The following is a 13,806-nucleotide window of genomic DNA, read 5'->3' as shown; positions in this document are numbered from 1 at the left end:
TGGCATAAATTCTGGCAACAATGACAGCTAGGCAGCTGTATGCTGGGACAAGTTCAGCTCTAGCATCTCCCCCTATACCCCTTCTGCCAGGCTCCAGCTGCAGTGTCATGCCTTACAGCAGACTATAGGCTCTCTGGGACAGGGACTGTCCTGCTCTTCTCTATTTCTATACCACCTAACACAAGAAGCCTTGTCACTGTCTGTGCAAACAGTGCAGGTGAAAAAACTCACCAAAGCATAACCCCGCCTGGGTGACAGTGGCATTGTTAGGATGTATCTCCTGAAACTGCCCATTCCCCATCCTTGTTACCCACTGACTAAAGGGTCTCAGGGCACTGCCACTGAGATCAGAAGCTACTGGTAACTTTGGTCTCAGCAGTATGTCAAAATCATGGAAACACACAGACAGATATGTAGCCTTCCTTATGTTAAAGTAAGCAAACCCTGATATAAAAGGATTTTTGACAAAACAAGCAGATCAGGACACCAATACATTTTGAGGAGAAAATAAGTTTTTCCCCTCGGAAATGTATCAGCCTTGGGCATTTAAGATCTGCAGTCTCCTTTCAAGCTCAGACAGGTTGAAAATATCAGCACAAACCTTGTTATAACAGTATTTTGCTCAATCCTGGCTCTGAGTTCTTCGTTCTGCTGTTGCAACATGGTGATTTTTTCTTCTAGTTTTAAATTTTTTTCAGCCTGCAACAAAAGAAGGTTTGTTAAGTCTGAAGAAAGCCCAACACCTGATACAAGAGGATTTTTTCTTTATATTTATTTGTCCCTAGGGCAAATTCTAAAATTTGAGGATAGATGGAGATGGTCATCTTGACTGCAGCTGAGACTTAGAGGTCTGACTCACACCACATCATACCGGTGAAGTAAGTGGGGTTAGAAGCAGAGCATTAAGCAGAGGCAGAGCTGAACTAGCCCTTACTTCTAACTGAGAAGGAGGAGGGTCTTTGTTTTGTCCAGTGCAAATAAAACACCCTCCTCGGTGGTGCCGCCACAACTTTGATCCCTCGGGAACCAGCGTTACCAGCCATTGTTCTTGGATGAGGAGCTGGTGGCACTGAGGGAGCATGGGGATGTCCAGCATGGAAAGGGCACTGTCGTGTGAGTGGTCAATCTAGTGATGAAGGAGGCGTGTGAGGTGCTATGGTGTACATCACCCAGCTCAACTAACCTCATTGGACATAAATATCTGGTGTCCAGCCTCTAAGATTATGATTCCCCAGTTATGGGGAGGAAAGAGTTACCCACCAGAGCAGATCAGCCCAGCAGCAACCTTAGACTGCTGCTGCCTTCACATGGGGTTGGCTGCCCTTTGGAGACACTTTTCTCCACTGCTGACTATGTTGGCTTAAATGACAGGCTTAAACTAGACATTTAACTTTAAGCTACAATTAAGAAAAATGAATTCTATCCCAAATGTAGGTAGCTTTTACTCAGGACAGATCAAGGACAGAGTTTGAGGGTGTCAACAGCAGTGTATTAGAACTTCAGTAAGATGTTTACAGGCATGTACCACAGCCTCAGATGCCCTGTTTTTCCCAAGTTTTGAATTTTACATACTTTATCACCTTAGTTCTTGGTTTTCCAGCAGTTTGAATTTTGCTGAAATCAACACTTTTGGAAGAAAACAAGATATCACAGGGTAATCTTATCTCTGTGTGAGCTTGGTTATTGAATTTCCCAACCTTTTATAAAGAACCAAGATATTGTGCACAGGAGTTAGCAATAACTCACACCTTATGGCAGAGGCATCGGTTTTATGCAGTGGTTTCTAGTCTATGCAGGTATCCGTAAAGCATACTCCCAATTCTCAGCTATTCTGTTCTATCCCAGTATATTTTGTTAGAGTAGAACAAGAATTCTGGCCCCATTTTGAAATGCTCTGAGAGAGGAATCACCATCACGGGCATCTTCTTTGCTTCCTCAATAGTTTTAGTAAATAGTAACGATGTCAACATGAAATACGGGAGAAGACCTGTACGTCTCCTTCCCTCCCCACTGCAGCCCCCACCCTATACCATTCCTCTCCTGCCACCTTCATTTCCACACTCTCTCCTGCCAGCCAAGTCTGACCCTGTATTTGAAATGCCCTCCTGCTCCCTTATGAGGCACCCCACCTTTCAGAGCATTTGGAGACACCCTGTAGATGTTCTGGCACTCATAAAAGTAGGTCTTTAAATAGAAAGCACTTGTGCCTTTGGACCATAGTGGGCCAGTGTTTTACTGTGATAAAGGGCAGCAGCAGGACTGTGTGCTTGTATGTGGTTAATTAGCAAAAGCAGCTAAATGACCAGGAAACATGTAGGCTGTTTTTTATTATTTTTTTTTTTAGTGTAACACCACAGTGCATGTTTTCAGTTGCTGGCTTAGCTCCAGAAGCAGCGTGTTGGAAACAGCGCAGTTAACAAGCCTCAGTTGTAAAGAGGCGCTTTTCTCTACAACCGCTTACTCAAGCATCTGTTCAGCAAAATAATCATCTGAGTTCTCAAATTTCCCCGTAAATGGAAACAAATCTTGCTGAATGCTGTGCTGAACCAGCTGTCCTGGCTCCCCAGCTGAGGTAGTGCCTCATCCTGTCACCACACTATATGTTTACTGTCACTGCGGGTTATGCCTTACAAAATTAATCCCCTTTCCAATAAAAAGTATAATTGATGGTGAACCGGGGAGTTCTTCGTTAGGGATCCCCACAAGCAAAGGATGAGAAAACAGTGTAGGCTGCAGAAAAGCATTACTTTAGGGTTGGAGAGACCTTTACTAGCATGAGCCTTGCTACAGACTGCTTGCGGAATATTGCTAGTTCATACTCGTGGCTGGGAGCTCCCTAAATGCCTGCATGAGCAGCAGCAAGACACACAGAGCTTGATCTTCCTCCACTTGCCCTCTCCAGACCTAAATAATTACCTGACTCCTGTAGGGGCAGATGGTGCAGGCTGGTGTACAAAATGAAGCCCTGGAGTACCACAAAGTTCTCCTTCCTCCATTCTTCCTACACCACTCACCTCACTGTTTAATGTACAGGCTCAGCCAGTATTGCATGAAACAGCAATACAGATCAACAGCTGTGTGGGAGAAATCAAGGGTGTCAAGGGTGGATGAAGGGATGGGAAAAGATCCCAATTTCTGAGTAAAAACCTGAGACGTGGTAGAGTAGAAGCAGCTATGTAGGTTGGCTGTGGAACAACACAATATATAGTCATTTATGAATCTCTTTGTATCTTGCCCTTACCTCATGTGTTTTCTCACCCCTTTTAAGTTCATCTGCTGTAGCCAGGCTTACTTTTCTACCTCTGTGATGTTTCCTCTGGAGGAAAAATAACAGCTTACCTGTTTTTCTAGCTCCATAATAATCTTCTCCTGTTGGTGAATCTGATGGTTCTTCATTTCCAGAACATGTTTTAAGCTCTTCAGATCTTTTTCTAAGTGCAGATATGGAGCTCGTACAATCTAGGAAATATACCAGTGATCTGGATATCTGTCAGCCATAAATGCATCTTCAGCCATAAGATAAAGCATCCTTAATGTACCCAGTGGTTTATGAGTCTCAGTGATGTGAAAACCACCTGGACATGGACCTCCCTAGCCCATCTGGTTATACCCCTGATATAACCCCCTGTTATTCTTTCCTAGACCATCCCTTTGGCTGAATAGCCAACAGTACCTTTCTTTTGACCAGCCCCACAGCTAGAAGGATGGGATGCCAGGTTGTTCAGTGACTCAGAGCTTGAGAACTGCATGAGGTGCTTTATGATTGTGCAGGGATTTTGGCTTGGGGAAAGTGCAAACATGAAACTGAGGAAACTAGACAAGGAGGCTGAAGGTGAAAACCACTGCATCATAGTATCTGTTAACAAAGATCAGATCTGGTGGGAAAAAGTTCCTTGTCTGCTTGAGAACTTCAGATGTAGGGGATACTAGGGTTCAACTCATGGGCAAAAGGTGTGCTCTGAATCATACTGATGAAATACTATCACTGACTTAAGCTGTTCTGGATTTTTCCTGGTGTAACTCACTCCAGTGAAGTGCCTGGTTGTACTTGGCATTAACATCATTGTGGCACAGCAGACTATCCCTTTCATGGAAATTAAATACTGCAGCAGAGGTGGAAAGGGACTGGTGCTACCTGTTTCCCATGGCCAAGCCTGTTTCAAACATTTGCGCTCCTTTCCTGAGGAGTTATCTTATCTAAAAACTCACTGACCCCCTTGCTCACCCCACTATTTTAATTCTGTCCCCTCTGTCATGTTGATACAGCTGCCCATGGGGTTGTGCTGTGAATACGGTGAAATGCACCAAGCTAAAAAAAAACTCTTCTTGGAGGGTCATTTCAGAGTTATTTCATTTCAGATCAATAATTGCAGTGTGTGTTTAGTTATACACTGTAAATAAACAGCATCGCTGCGATAGACAACTGTTGAATAAATACTTCATATGACAGGTCTGTCCCCTGCAAGTCCAGAAAAAAGTGAGGGAATAAAGAGGATTTCAAAGAAGTTGGTTCAGAAGGCACAAAGAAAAAAAAAACAAGAAACTTAATTGTGAAAAGACAAAAAGTAAAGAGAAAGAGAGGAAGAAGGGAAAGAAGAATAGACAGCAGTAAGAACATACTATATGGAGTTAATGCAATATTTTGGAAACGGAGCTACACATGCTGGGTGAAAGAATAAAGAAAAAGAAGTAAACTCATAAAATTATGGACCTAAGTTAAGATTTCTGACTCATCCTCAAAGCTCAAGAACTGGAGTTTTGGTTGGGACTTTCCTTCCCAGCCCCTGGGGTAGGGATCCCACTGCTATCGGGAGAGCTGGGTCGAGGGGAACCTGATGAAATCCAGCAAGAGCAAGTGCAAGGTCCTGCACCTGGGGAGGAACCACCCCATGCACCAGTACAGGCTGGGGGCTGACCTGCTGGAAAGCAGCTCTGCTGAGAAGGACCTGGGAGTGCTGGTGGACAGCAGGCTGACCCTGAGCCAGCATTGTGCCCTTGTGGCCAAGAAGGCCAATGGTATCCTGGGCTGCATTCAAAGGAGTGTGGCCAGCAGGTCGAGAGAGGTTATCCTCCCCCTCTACTCTGCCCTAGTGAGACCACATTTGGAGTACTGTGTCCAGCTCTGGGCTCCCCAGTTCAAGATGGACAGGGAACTGCTTGAGCAAGTCCAGTGGAGAGCTACCAAGATGATCAGGGGGCTGCAGCATCTCCCTTATGAGGAAAGGCTGAGAGACCTGGGTTTGTTCAGCCTGGAGAAGACTGAGGGGGGAATCTCATCAATGCTTTTAAATATCTGAAGGGTGGGTGTCAAGGGGACGGGACTGGACTCTTTTCAGTGGTGCCCAATGACAGGACAAGGGTCAATGGGCACAAGCTGGAACACAGGAAGTTCCACTTAAACATGAGAAAAAACTTCTTTCCTGTGAGGGTGACAGAGCAGTGGAACAGGCTGCCCAGGGAGGCTGTGGAGTCTCCTTCTCTGGGAAACATTCAAAACCCACCTGGACAGGGTCATGTGCCCCCTGCTCTGGGTGTCCCTGCTCAAGCAGGGGGGTTGGACAAGATGATCTCCAGAGGTCCCTTCCAACTCTATTATTCTGTGATTCTGTGTGGTTCTGTGAATTGCGTGATGTAAGTCTTAGAAACACATATCTTGATGACTGTGTAGTGCCACCTACCTTCAGTTGTTCCTCAGTGTTTTTCTTCAGAGCCTCTTCAAATCGGTCTGCTTTGGCCTTAAGAGATTGGTTCTGGAAGGTGAGGGTGTCTATCTGGTCCTTGGCGGGGGAGACACACCAACGAACACACCAACAGTATTACCACCCCTTTTGCATTCATACAAGTCAGTCTGCACTGTGAAATGACCAGGGGAGCTGAACAAGGCTTAGAAATCTCCACAAGGTGGTATTTTTTACATGCGGCCACTTGAACGTACAATGACGTTTTTGATAACCTAGTGCCTCAGGGAATCCCAGAATCCCTGCAATGCCTGCAGCTAACTGACACTGGCTGGCATTAGTTCATGAAAGGTCTTTGATGCTAAATCACCCCATCATCTTGGGCTGGATGAGAACGAGCATGTCCTTCCTTAAGGAGCTAGCATTTATATCGCAGGCATGAAAGGGACCATTTGTGGGGTCCTTAGAGTCTGAATGAGGCAGTAGATACCCCATCCTTGCTTCCTTCACCTTTCTAGGCTCCTCATGTGGTAATAAGCTATGATGAATTAGTGGTGTGGACTTTGAACGATTGCTGTTTTATCTCAGAGCTAGAAACAGGAACAACTTTTTATTTTAAGCAATCTTGTTTCTGTTACCATCAAAGGCATTCCTGTTACGTCTCTATATACAGCATTCATAAAACCCAGAATTGCTGTGAAACTGGTAATCTCATCTTTTGTATATGCAATTTCTTGGCTGTAATGTTACATCAGTGCTTATTGCAAAACTGCTGACATGCCTCAAACTGTCTCAGCCGCATAAGGAAGGCAGTGACAGTTACTGTGTGCAACAATATGTGCTAGTCATGGGTTTTCAAAACTTTAATTCACCTCTGCCTATGAAATCAAACACAGCTTTCATTATTTTCTGTGGCATCTTTACGTGTTCACACAAGATTTCCAAACTTAGCATGAATCACACAGGCACGCTCCTGCCCTCCCCTCCTTGGGATTTCTTCATCTAGAGAGTGAGAACAGCATGGAGTTATTAGAAGGACTGAAAAAGCCAAGGTGATCTTGAGCTTGGTGTTAAATAGTGGGATGTGGGAGATGTGATGTGCAGGGCTGACCCTAGCTGGCCATAGCCTGCCTGCACAGCAGGGCCAGCCCCAGGGCATCCCTCATTAGGGACCGCATTCCCTCTGGTGGGAATGGAGATGTGTCTACGCTGCCAGACTGGCTCCCCCACATTCAGGCAGCAGGGAAGAGTCTAAAGCACAGGCACAAGGCCAGGCAGAGAGAGGTCAGCATTTTGGAGCCCCAGGGGTGCCTGCTGGAGGGTACCGTGCAGACAAGGTGATGCTCACAGCCACTGCAGGTGCCGGAGCTCTCCCCACCATGCAGGGAAGAGCTCAGCTTTGCTCCTTGTGCTGGGCCAGCAGACATCAGGGTCAAAAGGACATTTCTTTGCTTTGTCCAGCTGCCTTTTCCTCCCTTTAGATTTGCCCTCTCTTCTCCTTCAGATGGTTAGTATTTTGCTGAACCAGCCAAGGGGGAGGAAAAAACCTGAGGGGGCACCTTTGCTGCTAGATCCTAGTTTGGACAGGCAGAGGACAAGAAATACTACACCTGGTAAGAAGCAATGGCCTGGTGTGCTGGCAGCTGATAACAGAGCTGGGCTGCCCCATCAGCTGCTCCGCAACATCATTACAGGGATGGGAAATAATGAAACTGCTAACCTGGAGTGACAGCCGCAGTTTTTCAAAATTCTCTTCCAGTTGTGCCTTTTCCAGTTTGTGAGCATCATTCAGTTCTGGGGAAGATACACAGACATGACATTGCTAAGTGAAGTCCAGCAAACCAGGGTCCGAGAGCACAGCCTTCATGAGCCAAGAACAGTTCAGGATGCAGTTTTAGAGCATGGAGGTTGAGTAGGAAACTGATAGTAATATACTCTGTGACCTTTTGACACATTATTTTGATGATGAGGATTTCCTGATCATTCACTGGTTGCAGGTACCTCTGTTTTCTACATGACCAGATTCTGATTTTTCAGAATTCCCGGCTCCCAGGGGCTCTGATCTGAAAAGGGTCAGTCTGACAATGGGTCATTTACCTGTTCAGAGTGAGTATCCCCAAATCAAAGATTTTTAAAGTAGATATATTTAAAAGCTTGGGTTGCAGTTTCTTTGGGGCGATAGCGGGGTGTGTGTGTGGGTGCAGGCAGCAACTCAGATGCAAAAATGCAAATGACAGTACTTCTCCAGGACCTGAGTCAGATGACCTGTGAGGTTTATCCCATTAGTGAGGCTGACAGAGCCCGAAGACAAAGAAGTCCTCTATTTATATTACATGATTAAAGGTTTCCCTACTAAAACAACTCACCCTGGACTTAACAATAACTGGAAGTTTAATAACAAAATTGGAATAAAGTTTAGTACCTAAACCCATGGCATCAAACTGTCATTCAGTACAGTAGTAGCACCTACATTTTTAGTATATGGACACTCTATATTTTTTGTGTCTTTACTCCCAATCCCATGGTGTTCTGCCCTCTAACCATTGCTCACTAACCACAATAACAGCAGTAATAATACTAATGCTCTAGTGCCCTGTAGAGCACACCAGACCGCAGCTGCTGCAATGCCTTTTCCATGCACAGGAGGGCGTTTCATACCCACACCAGGAGCTGGGAGCACAAACTTAGGCCACCAGAGCCTTGATAAACCACAGCTGAGAAAATACTAACAAAAATAAATGGACAGATAAGAATATCCTCAAGCAAGGAACAGCTTTTTCTTTTTTTTTTTTTAATTTCAAAATTGTATATGTTAATTTAAAAATAGTATGCCAGATACTGCCTACAGGGGAGGGGAATAGACTGTTCTCATCTCATGTTATGCTCTGGACTGTCTCTAATTGGCACACTGCAGAGCGAAGCAATATGGCTGTTTGGGGAAAGTTGTGGAAAATCTACTACAGCTATTTAAAAATAAGAACCTTACGCTTATATGTCAAAAAAAAAAAAAAAAGAGGGAGATTGTACAGATAGCTGTTAAATATCAGCTAAAGCATGTACAAAGACATGTATTTAGATACTGAACTGGTAGGGAGGAAACACCTCTGTCTGCAGCAGCAAATCCCACAGAAAAATTGTAACACGAACTAAAGACAACAGTGCTGAGGTGCAGATTTGCACCAGCATGTGGCTTTGGTCTGCTCAGCATGGCCAGATTTTTGCTACTGAAAATGATGAGTCTTGTTCTTAGAAGCACTGTAGGTATTTAAGCACCTAAATTCAGAGACGTTCAGTGAGCTGTAGCCTCCTGAGCACCCGAGGATTAGGCTCTTGAGAAAAGTCTGTGTGTGAAGTGAGGTGGAATTTGCACTCTATGTTCAGAGACCCATAAAGAAAGCCTTATCTCTGGCCCAAAGACCCCTCAGATAGACTCAGGTCCGAGTTAGGTGCTGTATATACTTGACACAGCTCTGCCTCACCCCTAGCATGGACCTGGTGGTCTACCCCACGTGAAAGCACTAGACTAAGACAAATTTTCTTATCTGCTCTGGAGGAAGAAAATCCAGGCTTACACAATGTCACTATAGCTCTAATTCCTGCTCTGGACTAGCGCTGTAGCCATTGGCTTGACTTTGGCTTACCCTGAATCTTGCAGTCGTTCTCATCCTGCAGTACAGTAATGGCAACTATGTGGTTATTTTCCAACTGTAACATTGCAGCTTCATGTACAGCTGTGACGTCTTCCACCTGTTTCAACAACAGTGAACGGAGACAAGAGGCACAATTAGACATACTGTGGCACACTGACCAGCCACTGTTAGAGGGCTCCAGGGAGCTGGGAACAGTGAAGGGATCTACTGAGCCTGACACTTCCAGCACCTGAGCCAGTTTTATTAATTACGAAACAGGCATGTCGACACCTTGAGTGGTAGCATGTGGTTACTGCTGATAGTATCTTTATCCTTTTAACTTAATGGTGACAAAAGAGGTACATATAAAAGCAAAAGGCCGAAAAGCCCTTAAGCGAAGAAGCCATTTATGATATGTTCAGAAATCTCAACATTCCATTAATCTAAATTATATTAATGACCCGACTCCCTCTGATGGTCAGATAAACACGCACCATTCTGAGCCATCCTGGTTTTTGTCTTCATGGCACTTTGCTGCAATGATTTTTATGGTAGGGTCTTGAATTAACTTCCATGGGAAGTGCCGATGAATTATTTCATAGTTATAAAATATTTATTTCTAGAGAAACATTGACATTATTACCAGTAGGTATGTAAAATGAATTGCAATCTATCACCCTTTTACTTGAAAAAGAGTATCCTACAAAGTCATCAATACACAAATTCCTAAGTCCTCTTGAATCATATTTGAGTCCACATCCAATAAACTGATGAAAGTTATGACTTTTTTCAGTGCAGACACAAGAGTTTTCAGGTTGGTGTGGAAATAAGCAAGATGACAGTGAAGCAACAACACTTTCTCCTGATCTCATATTGAGGGCAGAAAGAGGTCCTGCTGCTGCAAACTGCCCAGCAAACTACACCGCACACCACACTGCACACAGATATCATGGGAGCAAGGGATAGAGTTGGAACAGGGCCATGGGCAGCCTGCTTTCCTGTGCCCCTGATGGTTTTGGAACTCCTTCAGTACATTGGTTGTTACTAGGCTTGGCTAAAGGCAAAGTGGGATCTCAGACGATGGTGTTTTGCTATGCATCATTAAAGCAAATACAGTGAGAAAAGGTGATCAAGGTTAAGTCAGCGGTGTAGAGTTTTTTCTGAACACAATGCATCAATTAGCTTTTCCGGGTTTTGTAATCACAGACACCTTATTCCCTACATTTAACACATTATCTGTGATATCTAGCAAGGCAGAGGTTCCAACTATTTTACTTGTACAGTGAAACAGCTGTTCATTGCAAAGTGACTTGACTTTAAACAGCTTTTTCACTCACTGTTATGTTAAAAAATGGTAGAAAGTGACTGCAGCTGAGCATGTCTTGACTGGAATAAATGTTATTTCACTGCATTTAACTGTCAAACATATATTTTAGATTATCCAACAGAAGAAAAATTTCCAACCATATTGGAGAAAGCAGGCTCTTAGAATGAAAGATAGGCATTTAATACGGAATTTAAAATTATCCAAACTCATTTTCATCATAATGTGGGAGACAACTCAGTGGTGAAGAACTGTTTGCAAAACAATAGGGACTCAGCCTGCTGATATATTGCATGAAAGAGCAGGGAAAGAGGGGCTAGATGACTCAATGGGCTACTAATGGGATAGGGACTATGACTTGACTTTCCCCAGAGCACATGTCCTTGTATATGATGTCTGTGCACAGAAACCTCATGAGCATTGCCATGTTCTTTACCTCACCCTTACTTAAGTCTTTATTCATGCTCTAATTGTTTCTCAGCTGAGCAGCACCCCATAGGAATGATAATGCTCAGCTCCAACGCCTTCTGAAGGTGAAGGGGTCTCCTTTAGCTGCCACCATCCTTGGCAGGTTATTTATCTATAAAGCCAATTAATATGTTCCAAATGGTCTACAGGGATTTTTCTGTCTTCTGTGTGACTCTTTCTAATCTTCCAGTGCGACCTCCTGTCTGCAATTTTTCACAGCAGATAGTCTACTTGGCACTGGGAAGCAGATCTTTTGGATGCTAATTCCAGCTTCGCTGCTAACTTACTCTACAGCCTTGATCAACTCACTTAGCCCATATCATGGTTATTTCTGTCTATAAAAAGAAGATCAGGTGGTATTTTTAAGGTTTAATAAAGTAAAATCAAGAGGAGGCTGTAGAGGGAGAAGTTCAATAAGTTGACAAAACAGCTTGAGCTGAGCAGCTCAGCAAGAAACACTGGCAAGCCAGGATCGCAGGCTTTACTTTGCAGATTTGCCCTTAGCTGCAAGGAGATATGAGAAATATTGGGATGCATTGGCACACATATCTGGTTGGTAAGGAGTTTGTCTCTCATGCTCTGCTACACTGAAAGAGCTGCCTCACCTCCTCAGAGACAGCTGAGCCTCCAAAACCTGACAACTGTGTATCCAAAGGAACATCAGCTATCTGATAAACTAAACGGTGACTACAGCAATACAGTGTGGAAGAATAAGTTGTGACTGGAAACCATGAAACTGGAATGACTAACTTCCAGATTAGGTGTGTGGATACAGAAATACATGCAGATCCGTTGTTAAAAGGAGTTTGTTATTGTTACTGCCTTCATGAAATGCAAGCTCAAATTCCCCAATGCAGATGTCAGCTCAGGGACAAGGCTTTTCTCACGTCCAGCCTAAGAGCTCTTTAGCTCAAGTGTTAGGTGCTTCTGCTCTAACGCTGGCTGGAACCAGTGCCAGCTCAACAGTGTCAGAGCTGAATGACTCTGGTCCCTTGAGCAGGCTTGCTCTTTTTGGCATGCTCTGAGCTGGGCACTTCTCTTCCTTTGAGTAGGGGAAGGAAGAACCAGAGGATTACATACCCTTTGGGTCAGCAGCTGTTAGACATCCTTATTCCTCGTGCAGCTTGGTTCCTAGACTAACAAAGTTCTCCTTTTCCTTTGCCAGGAATCTTTTGCGGTAAGCAGCTTTCCAACCTGTCCTGTCAGCCTCCTCCAATCCAAGAGTGCCTGACACAGGATGGGTGTACGGCAGAATAGGAATTGAAAGGAAAAGCCTGATAAGACTCATCACGAGATGCTAATGGAGCCACGGATTGAAAAGACGGGCTTAAATTCTGAGATACTAGGGTCACAGCAGCACTTTCAAAGTGGAGAGAATTGTTTGTGTTATTTTCAGTAATTCAGGGAACAAAGAGCTCTGGAGGAAACCAAGGGGCTGGAGGAGGGAGAACTATCTGCCCCACAGAGGGAGAAATGTGTTTCCATTTCTTCTGTGTGGTGCTGAATAGAATCATAATAGATGAGAACATGATAAAACTAAGTTAACTTCTAGTCAAGTCCCATGGTGACATATACAACCCTTTCTTGTGCTGATCAACCTGAGGGGAAGAAACCCACCATCTGTGCTTGTGGTATTGGGAGCTTGCAGAAACACTTCAAAGGGTAGCAGAGATAAGCCATAAACTATCTCAGCAAAAAATTAAGTCACAGAACAAATTCCTTCACAAATGTTGACGTCTGGTGATTCAGGAGAGGCAAGGTTTTCAGCTAGAGCTAGTATCTTCTACTAGGCAAACTGACACATTGACACAGTGAAACGGAAAAAAGCCAAGGCTTTTGGGAACACGACTCCTCCTTCATATTACAAAGCAATGCAGAAAATTTGAGGGGCATTGCAAGAAAACCATTGTGCATAAACTGAAGCGAGAGCCAAAAGACATGGCTTGGCACAGCTTCTAAGCATTTACAGAGAAAGATTTTGAAAAATTTGATTTAGAACATGAAAACTTATTTGACAGAACCTTCTAATGCATCTTTGAAAATCAGTGCACTAAAAGAAAGGTAGTTTGTCTGGGACAAAACAGCCCAGTCACATAAAGCTTCTGTGTTGCACATTACAAGCCTGCAAATCAGTTACAACTAGCAGGCACAGCAATTAAAACAGGTAAAAACCAGTGAAAGATCTTCAACCCCTCCCATTGAAGTATCAAACCACATTTCATGGGGGTACCCAGGGCAGCAGACACTCTGGGGCACAGGCTGGGATGCCGTGTGTCTGTCTGACATGGCTGTCTGACCCACATGCCAGTGAGGACCACACTGCGCCCAGCCCTGGCATACCATTGGTGTTACACGATAAATCTAACACCAGGGGGTTGTGACATGAATGACATAAAACTATCACCATCTCAGTTTGCATTTACACTCCCATCCCAGGAGTGTTTTACAGTACATCAAGTACAGGCAGTAAATAGTGTCATTTCCATTTTTACAAATAGTTGTAGCTATTATTACTAGCTGTAAGTGACACTAAACACAGTGGGCTGCCGTCTCTGCTGTGCTGTGTTGGTGCTGTCCTCTGCTATGAGCTCAGTGCAGGCTAGCCCCTTTCCCTGCCTCCTCGAGGTGCTTCAACTATGGCCACACAGTGCTGCACCAGCCTTTACTTCTTAAATGGTCTAAATTAGCTTGGGCACATGCTCTGCTG

General features: G+C 44.3%; 1 protein-coding gene across 3 annotated transcripts in view; it reads right to left on the bottom strand.

Moving 5' to 3' along the window:
* Window positions 1-13,806, bottom strand: part of MTUS2 (microtubule associated scaffold protein 2) — a 343,082-nt gene that overhangs the window by 22,291 nt on the left and 306,985 nt on the right. For all 3 annotated transcript variants that reach the window (XM_075084318.1, XM_075084325.1, XM_075084333.1), the window contains 5 exons: window positions 9,320-9,425; window positions 7,399-7,472; window positions 5,679-5,777; window positions 3,340-3,459; window positions 602-699 (listed from right to left, as the gene is read on the bottom strand). In XM_075084318.1, the coding sequence (XP_074940419.1) occupies window positions 602-699; window positions 3,340-3,459; window positions 5,679-5,777; window positions 7,399-7,472; window positions 9,320-9,425 (497 nt within the window). The remainder of the gene's footprint in view (window positions 1-601; window positions 700-3,339; window positions 3,460-5,678; window positions 5,778-7,398; window positions 7,473-9,319; window positions 9,426-13,806) is intronic.

The sequence above is a fragment of the Phalacrocorax aristotelis genome, chromosome 1, assembly GCF_949628215.1.
Source record: "Phalacrocorax aristotelis chromosome 1, bGulAri2.1, whole genome shotgun sequence".
Lineage (NCBI taxonomy): Eukaryota > Metazoa > Chordata > Aves > Suliformes > Phalacrocoracidae > Phalacrocorax > Phalacrocorax aristotelis.
The sequence above is the reverse complement of the archived record's forward strand: the minus strand, read 5'-3'. Positions and strand labels throughout refer to the sequence as shown.